The following is a 20,059-nucleotide window of genomic DNA, read 5'->3' on the forward strand; positions in this document are numbered from 1 at the left end:
CTATCCAAACTTAGACTTTACTGATAGTGCCGTGCTTTTTTTTCTAAACATACACTGCCACCTCTTGGTGTTTCTCTATATCTACAGATAATATTTTCTTTGGTCTGTCCTGTCAATTTTTTGCTATTTATTTAGCTATGCATTTATAGAAATATCTATTCATGGAATATTTCAATTCAGTTTAATTCAGTTTTATTGATATTGCGGCCATTCACAACAGTTGCCTCAAGGCACTTTATACTGCAAGGTAAAGACACTACAATATTATAAAAAACCTCCCAACAATCATACAGCCCGCTTATGAGTAAGCACTTGGTGACAGTGGGAAGGAAAAACTCCCTGTTATCACAGGAAGAAATATCTTGCAGAACCAGGCTCAGAACTGTACTTGAACACAAATAAGAAAAATATAGGCAGCCCAGTGCCACCCCCAGCCTCCTGCTGTACTTATCAAATAGCCGCATGAACTAGTAGACAGCTGCATCTGTGATATAAATGTGAAAATCCTAGGTGATTTTCAGAAAAGTTGACCTCTGACCTTGACCTTGAGGTCGAGATGCCAGCTCCTCTGAGATTTTTAGTAAATGCACATATGGTGTACATTTCAAAATCCTACGTTGCCTCGTTCTCAGGTAATGGCACTCACAAACTTGGGTGTCCAAATTTAGCTCATATACCCGACATAAGCGACTGTAAACCAGTAACGACAGCTACTTCACTACGTGTGGGAATTTACACTTAATAGTTTAAATCAAAATCATAAACTATTGATAGTTCACATTTTTTCGTTTTAATCCTTGGTACACGGATCTTCAGAAATAACTTGTTCGCCAGAATCACTTATGCGCTACAAAATTAATCCAATTTAAATGCGTTTGACTAAAATTTCCTCTCTATACACCCCCTGTGGAGCTAAAAAATTAGGTAAAAATTTTAAATAAGTTAAAAAAAAAAAAAGATGGACATTTGTTGACTGGAATATTACAGGGCAAAAGCGAAGAAACGCCAAAGCAAAGGTGATAGAAATTTTCACAAAAATATAGGCACGACCATTGACTATCATGTGGGCAGTTATGGTTTCGGATATTTAGGCTTTTGTTTTTGACGCACTTTGGAATTCGGACGCTGTTCGGCGCTCTCTCACCGCGAGAAAAGCCCCCGCCTTGCCCGGCCAAAGATGCTCCGGCATCTCCAGAGTCTGCGAACACCCCCAGAAACTCAGCATCCAGCATATCAGCCCTGACGCCGGAGCGCACCGGTTTACAGGCGACCTCAGTGGCGCTGCTGTGACAGAACAGTTTGCAATGGACGCGTCTGCACCGGAACCGAGGACCGCTGAGGTTTGTGAGGTGGAGGAGGCAGAAGAAGCTGGAAGCTTGAGGAGAAGTAGTAAATCGTCAGTTCCCATTTAATTCCTGCCTTTACGCAGGGTGGAGAGGCAGAGCGATCCGCCGCCTGACAGTAATCCTCTGGCCGGGAGGAGCAGGGAAAGCCCTTTCAAGGCTGAGGCAGAGTGAGGGAGGGAGAGTTTTAAGTCGGACGGGGAACGAGAGAGTTGTCATATTCGGAGCTTTTGCCCTGCCACTCGAGGTTTAACTGATCTGCTCCAGAGCCCGGGGCGACTCTCATTCAAGCTTCTGGGAATTAACTTCGCACCATGAGCGGACCGACGGACGGTAAGCAGTGTGCGCGAATCTGCCTGATCAATACCACAGTGTCCTGGGAGGGCTTAGCTTGAAGTAGGCATAAACAGCCCCTCGCCAAGGTTATTGATCACTGGCTCACTTATTGACAGGCTGTTAACTAGCTTTTTTTGGCAGTGGCATTTTGAAACAGAGCATGATATTGGTTATAGATCGGTGACGGGATTCATCAATGTTTTCCTCAATGTCACTGCGTGTTGCCAGTTCTGAGGACTGTCAGCAGTATGTACTGACTCATGTGGGACTCCAACAGTAGAGACATTTCTAAAGTCATATCACCCAGGCTGTTTCCTTTTATTGACCCAATATTTAAAATCACTACTCGATCATTTACTTTTTGAAGAAGATTTTATTGTTATTATTCTTTGTGTGTGTGTGTGTGTGTGTGTGTGAAAGAGAGAAATATTTTTTGTAGTCAATACAAGTAAGACGGTCAGAAGACTTTGTGATGGCTTGTCAGATGTATTTTGGAGAGAAGAAGCCTGCTGTTCTTTGATAGCTGGAAGACAAAAGAGCTCATCTGTGGTTGACACTGTTCTGGGCGCACATATTAAAATGCATCAGTGACTCAACATAGCACCAAATAAAAGCAGGTTTTTTATTAATGTGAAACCACCTAATCCCAGAATTGTATCTCTGAAGAAACGTAGAACAAAGTGGCTCTGCTGCTGTGACACAGTGCTTTCCAGTAAGAGCTACCAAGCAGCTGCCTTCTCCTCCTAGCAGCCATTCAATTTTATACCTCCCACCACACAGAATAGTTAACCTTATAAGGGCTTTGGTGGTGCTACACTGGCACAAGTACTACCATGTCAGTATAGCTGAGGCCACCCCCAGCTGAGCGACTGTAACCCCCACAAACTCTGCCACAGAAAAGAAGAGGATTATCTGTTTGCTGGCTGATTTGGTTCAGAGCTTTATTGGTATATTCATGCTTTTTACCAATGAAGTCACAGGTCAGAGTAAACATGAGACGCTTTCAAACAGAGCAGAATAACTGGGATCACTTATGAAGTCACGAGATAAATCCGATGGATCCCAAGACTGTTAAAAGATTCATGCTTTAAATGTTTTTTTCATATTTTTTGCATGCTTTGTGTGAATCACTGGATATCTCAACTCTACTGCAACTCAACTATTCAAATAATTTACCTCGGGTGAGCAGTGGTTTCCAGTCCTGGGACCCATCATGAAGTCTCAATTATACAAATGTAAAAATTTCAGTGATTTTACTTATGAGTTACTGCATGTTAGATATCATTAGTGCCATTTTATTTTCAAGTGGTCACTAATACACTCCTCAAAAATAATAACGGGAACTCTTGATCATCACAATATAACATGAAATCAGTTAAACGTCATAAATCTGACCAGTCAGAAAGCATTTCACCTGCTTTAGTGCAGCTGAGCATGACAACAGGTGCACTGTTGTGGTCTCTTTTTATCCCTCCTGACCTACCTTTCTGTACTTTGGCTTCTTGCTGGTGTCCTTGTCAATTCTTTTAGCACCAGATGATGTCTGCTGCTCATTGAGATTGCACATGTAGTCCAGCTCCAGCACGTATTCATACGTGGTGTTATGAGAAGGTTTGCTGTGTCTCTCAGCACAGTCTCCAGAGTGATTGGGCGGAATGAGGAGTACTGAACACAGCTGTAGTTTGAATAAGAACAGGAGGGCTGGCACTGCCAGAGCCCTACTGAATGACCTGTAGCAAGCAATTCATGTGCATGTTTCTGACCTGACTATTACAAACAGACTCCATGACCATTGCATGAGGTGCTGATGTTCTCTAATGGGACCTGTGCTCACAATCAAGCACAATGCAGCTCATTTGGCATTCACCAAGGATATGCAGATGTCTGTGAAGAGAACAGCACCAGTGATGGACCTGCCAGTTCCGGTCTTCTCTGGCAAATGCCAAGTGAGAGAGAGAGAGTGGAAATTCTAGTTACTTTTAATATTTTATCAGCATTATACATCCGTGATAACAATAACACTCACCAGCCATTACAAAGGTACACCTGCCTGTTACTGGGTTGCACCGCTTTTGCCTTCAGAACTAACTTACTTTTTCATGGCATAGATTCAACAAGGCGCTGGAAACATCCCTCAGACATTTTGGTCCATGTTGATTTGATTTCATCACACAGTTGTTGCAGATATTTTGGCTGCACATCCACGATGTAAATCTCCTGTTTTACTACATCTAAAAGTCACTCTGCTGGATTTTGATCTGGGACTTGTGGAGGCCATTTAGACTCACTGTGACATTCCAGAACCCAGTTTGAGATGATTTGAGCTTTGAAGAAGAGCACACTGAGGTCACAAAAAACATCCACATGGTCAGCAGCAATATTCAGGTTGGCTGTGGCATTTAAATGATGCTGAGGTGGTACTAAAGGGTCCAAGAAAAAGCGACACACACAAATCCTGCAGCAGAAATCGGGCTCATTACCAGGAAACCATTTTCCAGGTTTATTATCGTCAATTTTAGTGTGAACTGTAGCCTTAGTTTCCTGTTCTTAGCTTACAGGAGCGGCACCTGGTGTGGTCTTCAGCTGCTGTAGCCCATCAGCTAAAAGGTTTGAGGTGCTGTGGATTTAAAGACTATCCTCTGCATACTTTAGCTGTAATGAAAGGTTATTTCATCTACTGTTGCCTTCCTATCAGCTTGAAGCAATGTGGCAATTCTCCTCTGACCTCTGACATCAATAAGGCATTTTCTCCCAGAGAGCTGCCACTCACTGGATATTTTATCTTTAAAATGCCAGTAGATCAGCAGTTTGTGAAAAACTCTGAGGCACAACATCCATGCCTCATTCAGTGTCACTTAAATCACCCTTTTTCCTCTTTCTGATGCTCAGTTTGAGCTACAGCAGGTTGCATCAAGGGGTACACAGGGTACCTAATGAGGTGGCTCTGACTGTATATATAAATGACACAGCGATTCTCTCATCTGTAACTGGAAACAAAATGTATTTTTTCACTGCACTCTGGTGTTAGTGTCATTATTATCATTATTATTAAATAGTAATAATGTCATGTGATGTTAATTTCATTTAACTAGCTCCATCATTTCCTTTCCTCCAATGGGAGCCTCTTATTTTTCACCACAAATCTGCAAATTCCTGAAAGTTTTATTTAGGGTAATATGTTAGGAAGACCGCCCTTTTTCAATAAAAAAACTGATATTTTTGATTATTGTATTGATCATGTATTGCTTGAAGAAGCAACTGTTATACAGAGCAGTTACTGGTTGTGTGGACAGAACTTTCCCTACCTCCTTTATCAAGAAAGCAGTACCCATGCTACACACACACACACTGCATATACAGTACAAACACACAGCACGAGTTCAAATTCCAAAATTTAGATCACTTAAACCTGCTAAATATAACACACACACACACACACACACACACACACACACACAGTAACACATTTAATTTCTCAGCCACACACAGGTGGCTCAAATCTTTCTATGTCTGTTGTTCCAGTTCTTGTGCTGCCATCTGGCTACAAAACCAATGCCAGCTTCTGTGATACACACACACACACACACACACACACACACACACACACACACACACACACACACACACACACACGTGTGTACTTGATGATACAATTTGTTAGGAAACATTTTTGTCCCAGTTTTACCTTTTCTTTATCATGAAAACATTTTTAGATTCACAACCCTCTCTTTCCGTGTCTCTCCTGCTGTCACCAGCTTAACCTGCCAGCGTGGTGTTCGCTGTGATTGCATAATACTCTGGGATGCAGCAGCATTAACTGTAATGTAATTGAATTGAGCAGAATACAGTAGAATTGTTGCTCAGAGTGCTGTACGGTCTGTTGAGCGCAATTTACTTTTATGGCAAAACAAAATTTAATGAGTCAGGCAGTGAAATTTAATCATCCCACTGCTCTTTTCCTGTGCTGTCCTTTCATCACACAGATGCGGTACATGGACATGTGTGTTCGGGAGAAGTTAAAGAAAGGCCTTTTTCATTAAAATGGATTTGACTAGTTTCATAAGGATGACAGAGGTGTAATCTCACCAGAGTGCACTGTTCTCTCTCCAGCAGTGTGTGTATCTTTGCTATTCTGCATGTATGTTGAGATTTGACATCATTCAGAGCTTTATTGACATATGCAAAAAGATTAAGTCAGAAAATGTAATGCAATGGTTTGCTGCCATCCAGGATTAGAAATGGAAAAAGTAAATATATAGGAGAGGGAAGGTAGTCAGGACTGAGGGAGATTGCACTACCTGAAGGCAACATTGTAGACATAGAGGACAGAACTTGGAATCCCACAGGCAAATGGGAAACATGAAGAGGTTGCTAGAAAAGCTGCAACCACCAAATACCTGCAGAGACTAAGGCAAATCCTGTGGAGTCAGTCGAATGGGAAGAACAACCATCAACACCTACGCCCTGCTGACCGTTAGATATCCTGTTGGGATAATCAGCTGATCAAAGGAGGAGATAGAAGCCACTGATATCAAGGCAAGAAAGCTGCTTTCCATGCATGGAAGTCCAGCACCCTGAGACTGTATGCTAAGTGGAAGGAAGTAGGTGGAGGACTGGTGATTGTCAGAACCACTATTATCAGGAAGATGACCACGACTGATCACTTGCTTCGTCAATACCACAGGCAGCAGAAATCTGAGAAAGAAGAGGAGCAAGAAGAGGAACCATCATGGAAGGACAGGCCCCTGCATGGCATGGACCACCTTTAGATAGAATAAGTGGCTGATATTGGGAAATCCTACCAGTAGCTGGATTGAAAGACAGCACAGAGGCACTAATCATGGCAGCATAGGAACAAGCTCTGAGCACAAGATCCATAGAGACTGGGGTCTACTACACCAGACAAGACCCCAGGTGCAGGGTGTGCAAAGGTGCCCACGAGACAATCCAGCACATACCAGCAGGGTGCAAGATGCTAGCAGGCAGGGCATACATGGAACGCCATAACCAAGTGGCCGGCATAGTATACAGGAACATCTGTGCTGAGTATGGCCCGGAAATCCCGAGGTCAAAATGGGAGACCCCCCTCCAGGATAATTGAGAATAACCGAGCTAAGATGCTGTGGGACTTCCAGATACAGACAGGAAAACTGGTGATGGCTAACCAATGGTCATGGACATAGTAATGGTGCACAGACAGAGGAAGACAGCCGTACTGATAGATGTAGTCTATGTGCCTTGCAATAAATGGTTGTAAGTCAGGCTGATCTCCCTTGCAGACTAACAGGCTTCTGAGATATTTTGTACAAAGTCAATCTCTTCATGTTTTGTGAACATTCAATCAAGTGTGTACGCTGGTGTGTCTGTTCTATCACTGTAAATGTTTTTATTCATGTTTTCTGACTTACTGATCCAACAGGATTGGTTGCCATAGTGTTTGTGCACCATTTAACAAGAGTGTCATCTGAAGGCCACACTGACTTTTTTTTTGAGCGGTTGATGTTGGAAAGTAATTTTTTCCTTGTAGAACTGATTGCTTTCATCTTAACTCATGAGGCAAAATTGAGAAACTGTTTTCAAATTCATTAAGATTCATTGTTTTGCCATCCCTGTAACAAGATGCTTGGCTGAAAAAGGCATTTAAAACCTTGTCATTTTGAGGCTGTGGAGCAACTGGCTCAAAAAGATAACAAGTAACAAGGTTTTTTATCCTCTCTTCTTTCCTCTGCCAGCAGTTCAGTACCAGTCGAGCCTCTATGGAGGAAACAGCAGCAGCAGCTCTCCCGTCTCCAGCCGTGGAAATTCACCCATCGTGTGTGAGCGCTGTGGGGAAGTTTGTCGTGGGGAGGTGGTGCGTGTGAAGAACACACACTTTCACGTTAACTGCTTCACTTGCAAAGGTAAAAGAAAAAAAAACTAATAAACCAACACACAAACATGCTTTATGTATGTATTTATTTATTTATTTGTTTTTTACATTACACAAACATAAAAAACTCATTAAGTGTGCACCACAGTTATATCTGCTTCCGTACTCCACTCTTACCCTTACATACAAGGGTTTAAATTCATTTGTTTTTCAGTCTTGGTCTAATGCATTTCATCCGCATCAATTTATATAGTTAAATATTAAATAATTACCCAGACAAGAAGGAACCAAGGCAATTGAATAATTGCTAGCTTCTTCTTGCTCACTTAAATGGAGGCTGAACTACAACTTGACCAGGAACAGCCAGAAAAAATTAGAGACACCAATTTGGAAAACAGTTCTGTCACCAGCGACAAAAATGATGTTGATGTAGGCAATATCATCATTTAGCACAGCGGAAAGATCGTTGGTCATTTAAACATATGAGGCATTGTACTTTTGTCCAGATTTTCCGGCCACATAACATGCATAATATCATATTTTAAATCACCCAGATGCACATGTAAAGAAAACCGCTATGCATAATTGTTCAAGGTCTGTTAAATAACTTTCCTCCTTTTTTCATGTTGTTCCAATTCTGGATACTCATGAAAAACTTGGTTAATTGGTCAGAAAATGAGGTTGAAATATGTACAACTGTGTACAGTTGTACAATTTTATTATTGAACAACAACCATGTTCTCAATGAACCCAAAAACTCATTAATATCAAAGCTGAATGTTTTTGGAAGTAGTTTTAGTTTTAGCTATTTTAGGGGAAGTGTGTGCAGGTGACTAACTGTGCATAATTATTAGGCAACTTAACAAAAACAAATATATACCCATTTCAATTATTTATTTTTGAAACCAATATAACATCTCCACATTCACAAATATACATTTCTGACATTCAAAAACAAAAAAAAAACAAATCAGCGAAAATACAATAGGTTTGCAAGGACACTCAAAAAGCCTGCCATCCATGGATTCTGTCAGTGTTTTGATCTGTTCACCATTGCAGCAGCAACCACAGCCTCCCAGACACTGTTCAGAGAGGTGTACTGTCCTCCTTGTAAATCTCACATTTGATGATGGACCACAGGTTCTCAATGGGGTTCAGATCAGGTGAACAAGGAGGCCATGTCAGTTTTCTTCTTTTATACCCTTTCTTGCCAGCCACGCTGTGGAGTATGGGACGTGTGTGATGGAGCATTGTCCTGCATGAAAATCATGTTTTTCTTGAAGGATAACTTCTTCCTGTACCACTGCTTGAAGAAGGTGTCTTCCAGAAACTGGCAGTAGGACTGGGAGTTGAGCTTGACTCCATCCTGAGCCCAGCTCATCTTTGATGAGCCCAAACCAGTTCACCTCCACCTTGCTGGCGTCTGAGTGGGGAGCTCTGCCCTTACCAATCCAGCCACGGGCCCATCCATCTGGCCCATCAAGACTCACTCTCATTTCATCAGTCCATAAAACCTTAGAAAAATAGTCTTGAGATATTTCTTGGAGTCTTGACGTTTCAGCTTGTGTGTCTTGTTCAGTGGTGGTCGTCTTTCAGCCTTTCTTACCTTGCCATGTCTCTGAGTATTGCACACCTTGTGCTTTTGGGCACTCAGTGATGTTGCAGCTCTGAAATATGGCCAAAACAAGTGGCATCTTGGCAGCTGCACGCTTGACTTTTCTCAGTTCATGGGAGTTAGCACTGGTTTTGGGCTGCGACCCTGTTGACTATTTTGAATGAAACGCACTCAGAAGCTTTGCAATTTTAAGACTGCTGCATCCCTCTGCAGATATCTCACATTTTTGACTTTTCTGAGCCTGTCAGTCTTCTTTTGACCCATTTTGCCAAAGGAAAGGAAGTTGCCTAATAATTATGCACACCTGATATCACATGATGTCATTAGACCACAAGTCTCATTACAGAGATGCACATCACCTGATTTAATTGGGAGGCTTTCGAGCCTATACAGTGTGAGACAACATGCATGAAGAGGATGATGTGGACAAAATACTCATTTGCCTAATAATTCTGCACTCCCTGTAGTGGAAAACTGGGACCATATGGCTTGTTGCCAACACACAGTTCAATCTCAAGCAGGAATGGGGGACACTGTTGTTTGAAAACCACAACATTTGGTCTCTTTGGTTCTTAAACACCCGTTAAAACTCAAAGTCAAAATTTCTTCTTCTTTCAGCTGCTCCCTTTCAGGGGTCACCTGCCTCTATCTCACCCTGTTCCTAGCGTCCTCTTCTGCACATGCCCAAACCCTCTCACCCTCGCCTATCCAACTGTCAGAATTTAACTTCTTTACATTATTTGCAGACCTTTGCCTTTTGCTTTTTAAATTATTGACATCTTTCAGAGTCTCCTACCATTTTTTAAAGACTAGCTCGTGTGAACCAAATGCATATGCCTGAGACTGCTCTGAAATCTTGGAATCCAGCTGTTTTTTCTATGGTTGTGATGAGCCACAGTTTTCCTTATAGCTTATAAGCTCTGGGTTCTGTACATAAAAGCAGGCGAGGGGCAGCCAATGAGAAAAAAAGAGGCTTTCAGGGATGCAAGTCTTAAAGAAACAGGAGCTATAAGTGGCTTATTTGACACTGAAAATGAGCTGCAGCGCTGCATCAATGCCATGCATAAAGTAAAATAAATAAAGGATTTCTAATTTACTCTAGCGGAAAATTAAATTAAAAGCTTGATGTTAAGGAAGCGGCTTTTTTGGAAAATACGCCCTACACGCTTGCTTGCAGAGATAAAGCTTAGCTTCGCCTATTAGTTTCGCATAGCGCAAAGACCACAGTCTGGGTGAAACAGGTAGCATGGGAATGAATATTGCTGTTCTCCAAAAGAAAAACTATGACCCTCTTGCAACTAAGGTTAGCAGTAAGGTTGTAACACATAGGCAAAAAATTGTATAAAGTGAGCAAATCTCCAAAAATAAATCCAAGCTGTAAGCAGTGGATGCAGGTGTAAAGAAGCAGAGGAAAGATTTAATCATTTAGATTTAGTGTGAGGCCCTGTTTTTAGTAACACAGCTATATGGTTTTTTTTAAAACATGTTTATGCATGACAGTGTGCATTTGTGCATGTAGTTGTGCGTGCAAACCCGGAACTATATACGTCACTTGATGTCTCTGCATGGTTGAGCTCCAACAGCGAGCAGGTGGGACAGAAGGCACTAACACAGTTTTGCAGTCAGCAGCTAGCTTAGCAGTGCAGTCAGCAGGTTTTCAGCCCCTAGTCAGACTCCAACCAGCTAACCTCCTTTCACGGGCCGGGACCTACACAGTCCCAAAGCATACTGCAAGACAACAGTTTTCTCTGTTTGATCTGACAGAAGCATCGCATCAGTGCACTCAGTCACAAAGCACAGAAGAAGAGGATTTTCTATTTTTTTTTTTCTTTTCTTTTATGGAACGCCATGTTTTATCTCACGCACCATTACTTACAGATGCAGATCTTAAAATAGCCTGAGGTGAAATGACTCTTTTTGGTTGTTTGGATGAATAATTGATTATCTGCTGGATTGAAGCACTCACTCCTCCTGACGGGACATAAGCCAGATGTATTGACAGAAGTGTCCCGTTTGATATTAAAGTTCATATTATTATGGACAATTGATCTTGCAGAGTAAGCTTAATGACTTTTAGCTAATGGCACAGTCCATTAGTACTTCATCAGCAGAGGAGACGTCAGCTGATGGAGTGGACAAGAATCAAAACGTCAGCTTTTAGTACACAGATGTCTGGTTTTTCCACTCTTCTGCTTGTTATCTTCTTCTCGCTTCTGCTCTCCCATGCTGTCGCTCTCTCGTCCCACATTCTTTGTTTTTTAGATGTGAATGTCAGTGAGTTACAATGCATCTTTGGTAAACAGCTTGCCTGTTAACGTGACTATTCAGGAAAGAAACGAGGTATTTTTAGGGAACAAAGACAGAGTGAGACGGATGAGGCGGCTAAACTCTATTTTAGAGAGACTCAAATTGTTTTTTAATGTGTTGTGAAGTGACTAGTGGTGATGGTGGTATGCAATGAAATTAAGATCTTGGGCCTTTTTAATGACATATAAATTAAACGTATTGAAAACCTGGAACTATTTAATGACAGTTAATTATAAGTTTTCATTGAGTCAGAGAATAGAAACCTATATCAGGCTGGTAGTATAAGAAGTCTGTGATGTGAAAAGACCGTGCACGGTTTTTCTGACACTTTTAATCGTGAAAATATTAACCAGTTTGTTTTCTTAAAATGTCTCAACAAGTATTAAGTAAATTTTGTGTAATTTGGTGACTTGGTAGCAATAACATCAAGGTATATTTTTTCTAGGACTTTATCAGTCTCTTACGTGGTTGTTGAGGAATTCTGGACCACTTTTTTTACAAAGTTATTTTAGTTCATTGAGGCTTACGGGCATTCATTTATGTACAGCTCTCTTAAAGTCCCACCACAGGATATCATTTACCATTGCAACACCTATTTATTTTCTTTTTCTGACATTCTGTTGTAGATTTGCTACTGTGCTTGAGATCATTCTCATTTTGTATGACCCAGTTTGGACCAAGCTTAAGCTATTGGAGAGATGTCCTCATATTTGACTCTAGAATACTTTGGTACATGGTCGACTCAGTGACTGCAAGGTGTCCAGGTACTGTAAAACAAGCCCAAATCCTTATTCATCCACCGCCATGATTAACAGTTAGTATGAGGTGTTTGTGCTGATATACTGTTTTCTATGCATTATGGCCAAACATCTCCACTTTGGTCTCATTTGTCCAGTGGCCACTGGATGCAACTTTGCAAACCTAAGCTGTGCTGCCATGTGCTTTTGAGAGAGAAGAGGCTTTCTTCTGGTAACCCTTCCAAAAAAGACATAATTTTTCAGTTCTTTCTGATTGTACTGTCATAAAATGTAACATTTGGTATGCTAACTGAGACCTGTAGAGTCTTTAGCTCTTGGGTTTTTTCAGTTTTTCTAGCCATTGCACGGTCTGATCTTGGCATAAATTTGATGGAAACTCCACTCCTGGGAACACCAGGCCACTGTGTTAACACACCTGAATGCTACAGTACAGCAAACTGCCAAAACATCTGCTGTTATAGAGACATTCGCACTTGCTATGATCAGTTAATGAAGTGCATCTCATTAGCCGCACCTTCTGCTACTTACCCTCTTAATTCCTATAGAAGCAGTAAAGATGTACTTTTTTAGAGGACTGGACAGAGCGTTGTATGTAACACTCTGTCCAGTATATAACCAATTTTTTTTTAAATAAAGCTCACCACAGAAGTAAATTCATCCCATGCAGCATTTAGAGCTAAAAGTTGTACCAAAAACATGGTCTTGTATACATTCTAATATACTTGTCATCAATGTGAATACTCACTAATGATTTCTCTGAAAATCTCTCATACAGCACACACCTCTTTATATATTTTTTAATGTTTAAAATCTGACTGACAAAAGTTGACAATTCAAAACCTCAGCGTCAAACAATACTGCCAAAATCCATGCTGTAGCACATAATTCTGCCTTTGTACAGTTAGACCACAGACTGATTAGACCCGTGCTTTTCCCTTTCCCCCTCATCAGTTTCTCTTTGATCCTTCTGTCCCGATCACACACTCATGCAAATTCAGTCGTGCTACAGAAAAGGAAATCCATCTTAAGTTGATGATGCAAATAGATGAGGGAAGACAGTGACGGGATGGCAGATGTGTGCTGGATGGACAGATCGATAGCCTCATTGATACCTCCCTAGAGTCCCCCCGCATCTTTCTCTACGTCCTCATCCCTTCACTTTGCTGTCTGCTTTCCTTTCTCCTCACATATGATGCTCTTTCTCTATTCAGCTTCCTCTAATCTCTCCCTCGACTCCCATCTTGCCCTTCTTCGTCTTCCTCTGTCTTGTCTGAGCCTTGTGTCTGAAATAATCCTCTCTCCTCGTCATCTCTGCTTTTTTAGACAAGAAAACTTCCCCATCTACATCATCTAAAACCTTCCAGCATCTCTTTTCTGGCAAATCTATTCAAACACTGGCAAAAAGGAAAAATGCTTGGAATTTTCCTTTGTATTGAAACATTCTACAAGACAAGGCTTGTAATGTCTTCCCTCAAAGGCGGTGAAATATCGGCACGCACTAATTTATTTTGATAGATCATCCAGCTGCAGGTGCTTTGCCTTCTCAAATGAATTTTAAAACAGACTCCTATGATTCTAGTGAAGCTTGCTGCCAAGGCTGACCCACTTTAAGATAAAACAAGTTTGTGTTTCACAAGTGAAACATACCAGGAGCAAGAGTCTGTGTATTTTATCACCATTAGTGTATGCTCAGCCATACACAGTCATGGATGGCCTGGCTCTTTCTTCAGAACAGACTTCAAGGGCAAACTGTAAAGCATTAATCGCTGTATCAGCTCTGCTTTGCAGCACTTTTTTGTGGTTTTGTATGAACATTTGCTGATGTCCTTGTGTGTTTCCATACATGCTTGTATTCTGTGTTTTTACGTGTAACTGAAAGCCAAATCACAAAGATGAGACAGTCAACACCAAACCTCCAGGAGTTCCTTTTGTTTTGCATCTTCATTATATCTATTATTATTAAATCTTCTTCTTTTTTCTTCTTTGAATCTTTCTTTCATTCACTCAATGCTTTGCTTCAGGCATCAAATAAAGAAATCATTACTCGCAGTCTTTCTGCCAATATCGCGTGTTTGTGGATAAATGCATTCACACCTGAAGCACTTCAGTCTAATAGGCTTTAAATCACTATTAACAGTTGTAAAAAGAAAAAGTACTTGGATACTTGAGTGCCTCTGAAAAAGTGCAGCTGAACCTGTCCCTTAAAGGGAGAATAAATAGAAGGCTGGGGAACAATTAAATCGATGAAACAGGGCGTGAAAAAAGGGAATACAGTTTACGAAGCAAATTTATTTAATGGTTGATATTTAATGTATTTATCTGTGCCTTGGGAATAGTTTTTATTGTTTTCTTGAATAGCCCACGCTCACGGCAGTTTGTGAAATAATCATAAAAAATTCATTTTTTCATGTTTATGGGCACAAAGCAGGTAGGTGTGACCACGGCAATCAGGAAAACAAGTTTTGAAAGATGTGGCAAGCTGCCTCACATTTAAAAAAAGGCCATGTTGCAACTTTTTAGTGGAATCGGTTGCACACAAATGTTTTAGTTGGCAGTACAATTGAGTTCAATCAACACAACCTTCATATTCAATAAAGATATATATTAATAATAAAAAAATTGAAATATGTTTAGCCTGAATGTTGAGCTCTCCGGCTTAAAGGTTCAGATGACTTATTTTCTTTCAACCCTCCTCCAACCTCCAAATTTTTCTCAACTTTTCATATGTACATATCAGAGTGGACTCATGGAAAATCATATTCTGGGTCTTAGGAGTTGTGATGAAGATAAATAGATTACTTCTTGATATTTATAGACTGTTCTGCAGGCCTTGTGATTACAGGACAATTTTATAACCTCAATAGTGCCTTAATTTCATTGCTTTGCAAATCACAAATTAGAGTTATTAGTGAGACTTTGTTAGAGAAATTAGATTTCTATTGTGGGAAGAAATTTATGTCAAGAGAGAAACCAGTGCAAACTAGTTAAGAGTGGTGTGAAAACTGCTCTCTACACATGGATTGAACTGCAAATGAATGAGCTAATTAAACAGAATTTATTCAAAACCCTCTCACTTCACTTGCTTTTATTAAGAAACCAAAGTAGTTAGTTAATGTGAAATATATTCATCGGTCCCCATTTGAGCTTCTTGTTATTAGTGTACTTGATTTCCTGTTTGATTAAAGGAATAAAAGACAAATGTGAGGCAGTCATTTCAAAAAACAAATTGTTGGATTTCATACAGATCCTTGATGATTTCATTACGTTTATACAAACATGATATTATTGTGTTTAAAAAGCAACTTTTTTCAACATTACCCAATTTGTTATCTTGACTTCACTGACTGCATATATCGATCCAAAACTAGACTGAAAGTTATTGAGCCACACACAACATGGGGTGAACAATTTAATCGCATATGCACTACATAGAATAGAATCCACTACAACTGAGTATTTATCTATTTGCTACATTACTAACTGGAATAATCCAAAGGACAGACACAGTTTGCAGTTTTCAAATCAGAGAAAATAAACAGCTAAATGAAGTCTGCTTTTTGCCTGTTAATGTAAATGTTAGGGAAACATAAAAGTTAACGTAAGAAGGAAAAAATTTAAATTATCAACTTTTGCATGCTGTGTCACAAATGTCTTAATTTCATGTTATTCCAAACAGCTATTTCACTGGAGGTTGGTAAAAACCTAGACTCTGTGTAAAGGTGAATGTAGCTTCCTGAAAAAGCGAAGCTAATGAAGAAGTGCCTTAAACTTGGTGTGTAGTGTCCTGGTTGTTCCAAACTTATGGGAAAGCTTCGTTACTTCGTTACTCTGTGACCTCAGTACACACTTTCTTAATTATTGGTGTCAATGACTTCCTTCAGGTCTTACCGAATGTGTTTACAGCTCGCTAGCCTATAAACCTTCAGCAGCGCTATTTTTCTCTGTTCAAACAAGAGATACAACAAAAGTTTCAAAACACCAAGATGGCGTTGAGGTGAAAGCGCTCAAATTGTGGCTGCATGAATGGCCTTGATAACTACGTGTTTGTGAGTGCATACGTGTATATACACTGAACAGTATGACAAAGTGCCACTATGACTTGATGATCCTCCAGATGGTTGTAGGCAGTCGAAATGTGTTAGTGTCTCTGTTAGTGGATCCAGTGTATAATCCAATGTTCACTTAAATCTATAATGCCAATTATTCATCACTAATCATAATAGTGATCTTAAGAGTGTTAACCACTAAGCAGTCTCAGTCATTTTCCACTGTGCACACTATGTCACTGCATATAGGACTCTTACATCTCTGATATGCCAGGTTTTATTTAGCTCCTGGAGGAACTGGTTAATGCTGATTCAGCACACAGAGCAGTCTCCTCCTTCAGTTTGGGACAGCAGGTGAGGGTCACGGAGTGTCAGGGGTAAGGTCACATTGTCCTAAGGTCTTGTTTGACAGGGTATGGATGGAAGTGCCTGACAAGTCTCTGACCTATATGAACATTAAGCCTCAGTCAGCAAGTTCAAGTAGCAGTGGGAAGATTTGCTCCGACTGTCCATGAAAGAGTAAAATGTCATGTGACAGAGGGAGAATAATGGATAGTAGCAGGCCGGCACATGCTCATTTATATTCTGGGAGTTCACTGCTGTGACATTTTCGTCTTCTATTATAATTACACTGTAAATGTGTCAAATGAAATTTTTAGTTCAATGGAATTATTTGTGGTCAGTCATGCCCTTGTATTTCAAAAGACTACATTATAGGGACGGGCCTTTTGTGGCAGTATCTGCGTAAATTTTAAAGAAATGACTGCAAAGAAAAAAAAGGTTTTATAAGATATGGTGAGCTACTTGATGTATCAACCCTCCTTCCAGGTCTTGGGTCCTACTGTGTTCATTAAAGCCGTTGTCTTTTTAACGTGTTTTAATGCTTTGTATCTTGTTTTATGTGATATAAACAAGCCCCTAAAAATAATCAGTGGTCAATATTAGGCTCTCTGGCTTTTTATTAGCACTAGTGTGCTAATAAAATGTGCAGCACTATGTGCAGCAGGTCTTTTAGCCCAGTTTTTAAAACTTTACAATGTAACTGTAGCCCAAGGGCTCATGGTTTACCAGACACAAAATATTTGAACGCTTCAGAAAACAATTATTTAAAGCTAATTAAGATTTGAATGGGTACATGAAGCCTAGGCTCAGTCATAGCGAGTCATCCAAACCACGCAGCAGCAAATTACTGATTGACTTTGAGCTGTGGATGGATCATCACAGGTGTTCTCTAGTCTGACGTTTAGTCTGTTTTCAGCATCTTCTTACTGCCATATGATGATGTTTGTCTCTGCTAACTGGGGGCTCTCTCGTAAAGTCTTATTGAGGGGAAAAAGTTATTGCTAATCCTCCGTCTTTGCTGTGCTAATGTGTTTCTATTATCCTAAACACAGCTTTGTAGATAGCTACCATTATATGCCTGCTAGCCTAACTTCAGTAACCTTACAAACATCGCTGCTGTTTAGCTTCCTGTTTTCCTTTATGTCCAAAATGATAGCAGAGCTGCACATTTTAGTTTTTTAGAAATCCCTCAGCCAGAATATGATATATTGTCTTTGGATGGAAACTAGCAAGCTAACTTCGTTCCAACTTTCAAGTCTGTTAAACTTCGTAAGTCCTCTTTTTCATGGATTTCATGAAGTCATACTTTATTGTAACACTTGTGAGAGCAGCCACACCGATCATTTTATAGGAGAGGAAAGAATTTGGATCATTTTTAATTGTCAGTGATAGCACAGCGTTTGTTTGAGTTTAGAAACCAAAGAAGAATTTGGACCCAGAAATGGCTAATGGTATGCTTTACATCTTAGACCTGAAATGGGTGTATATCAGTTTCACAAAAAAAACAGCAAAGCAGTGTGTAAAGATATGCTAGCAGTTGATATGTGTATAACATGCAAATATTAAACTGGATAAGTGTATCTACTATCTTAGTTTAGTTTGTTAATAAGCTAATAATTGCTAGTTGGCATTGAACACAAAGCTGACACTATAACGTCAAGTTTGTGTTTTAGTCATAAACCAAAGCAGTGGCTGAATGCGAGTATCATAGTTTCATCAAAGGAGAATTGGTTAAATGCCAGGTTAAAGTAGTTGGACTATAAATGTCTGTAGAATACTTAATGAGATTGTGGCGGGGCGTGGTTTGCGATGCTGCGGCAGGTGCAATGGATGCACCTGCGCGGCGTCTACAATCACGCTCCGCCGGCTTAAAAGTCTGGATTTTGAGTTAAGGTTGTTGTTGTTGTTATGTTGAGCTGGCAGTGGGAGAGCTGCAGCTGTGTGTGTCCAGCAACCGTCAATAGTGAAATAAAAATGCCAGTAGGTCTGTTGTGGATATTATTGAAATGATATTTCAGTCTGGACCAGCAGTGGGATTAGACCTACAAACTGACTGGCTTTGCCATCCCTAGTAAGATAAAATTAATAAAAAGGTTTAAATAGGTTTAAATTCACCAGTGAAAATTAAAATGATATAAATATTTGTTGAATGCTCTCTGGTGATCTTGCTTATTTGAAAAATAAATATGAAAGGATATCAGCCTGTATAAAATTCTTGCATTGATTTTTGTCAGCGAGAACAGCTTTTGGATACTGGCCTACGATTTGAAATCCAAAAATAACAGAGAGGCCTCTGGAGAGGCCAAGTCTTAACAGCTCCCACTCTTCCCTGTTTCCTCTATATCTTAATAGCTTTCCATTGAGACAGTGATGAATGTGTGAACGTTATCAGCATGGTGAGAAATGATGGGACGGACTCTGCTAGGATCCTCAAGTGTGTATTTGAGTCTGCTGGGGGGGACAGGGAAGGGTATCTATATGCGTCTACGTTTGTTTGGATCAGCTCTGGTAAATCCTCAATAACATCAACATTATATACAGTATATGTCTTTTGAATCCCAGTGAATGATAGCAAACTGAAGGTTGTGTCAAGGCTGGCTGTGTGGCTGGCAGAATTGGACCCAAATGCAGGACTGGGAAACACAAAGGAAAAAACTAAAATGTGGCTTTATTAACTAAAACAAAGTACAAAAAAACATGAGAAATAAACGAAGGAAAATCAAACTTTCAACTTAACTGGGAAAACGTGCTGCAGAAGACACAACTATGATGGATGATGTAAAAGAGAGCAAAGGGAGACTCAGACAATATAGGCGCACCAGGTAATGAGGGAAATGGGAAACACCAGGGAACACAGCTGAACACAATCACACTAATGAGACAAGGGGTGCCAAAACCAAACACAACACACAGGAGACGAGGGACCATCAAAATAAAAAACGAAGTAATAAACACTAATGCCAGGACTAAGACGCGAACTTGACACAGTGACAGGAGATAAACAAACATGGTGACATGACTGACTGGGGAAACAGAAAGGGAACATAAAAGATGATAACTAAAGATTACATAACCTAATGAGGAACACAGACTGGAAACAAAAGGAAACCAACATAACCAAAAAAGAAACCTCGAACCAGAAATATACATAATAAAACTCAGAAGCAAGGAATATAGAACATAAAACACAAAACTCATTTTAACCTAGAATGAACCTAAAGACCTACAGAAGCGCAGAACTATAATACAAAAATAATCAAAAATGAGAAAAATCACAAAACATCCCAAAAACTCAAAACCATGACAGGTTGACTTGCTGGGCTTGACAATATTTACCTTGTATGTCACGTAAAAATGGCCTTTTGTTTTGACATGCAGTATGTGAGTACAATGAGTGCATGAATGAGTGTTTCAGTAACTGTAACTCTTCCTCTGTGAACTGC

The 20,059-nt window shown here is 40.1% G+C and overlaps 1 protein-coding gene across 1 annotated transcript in view; it reads left to right on the top strand.

The window, feature by feature from the left end:
* The first annotated feature begins 1,251 nt into the window (after nt 1-1,251).
* Nucleotides 1,252-20,059, top strand: part of LOC116319712 (actin-binding LIM protein 3-like) — a 57,694-nt gene continuing 38,886 nt past the window's right edge. The window contains exons 1-2 of the mRNA XM_039617893.1: nt 1,252-1,676; nt 7,412-7,579. Of these exons, the coding sequence (XP_039473827.1) occupies nt 1,658-1,676; nt 7,412-7,579 (187 nt within the window). The 5' untranslated portion in view covers nt 1,252-1,657. The remainder of the gene's footprint in view (nt 1,677-7,411; nt 7,580-20,059) is intronic.

This window comes from Oreochromis aureus, linkage group 10 (genome assembly GCF_013358895.1).
Source record: "Oreochromis aureus strain Israel breed Guangdong linkage group 10, ZZ_aureus, whole genome shotgun sequence".
In the NCBI taxonomy this organism is placed as follows: domain Eukaryota; kingdom Metazoa; phylum Chordata; class Actinopteri; order Cichliformes; family Cichlidae; genus Oreochromis; species Oreochromis aureus.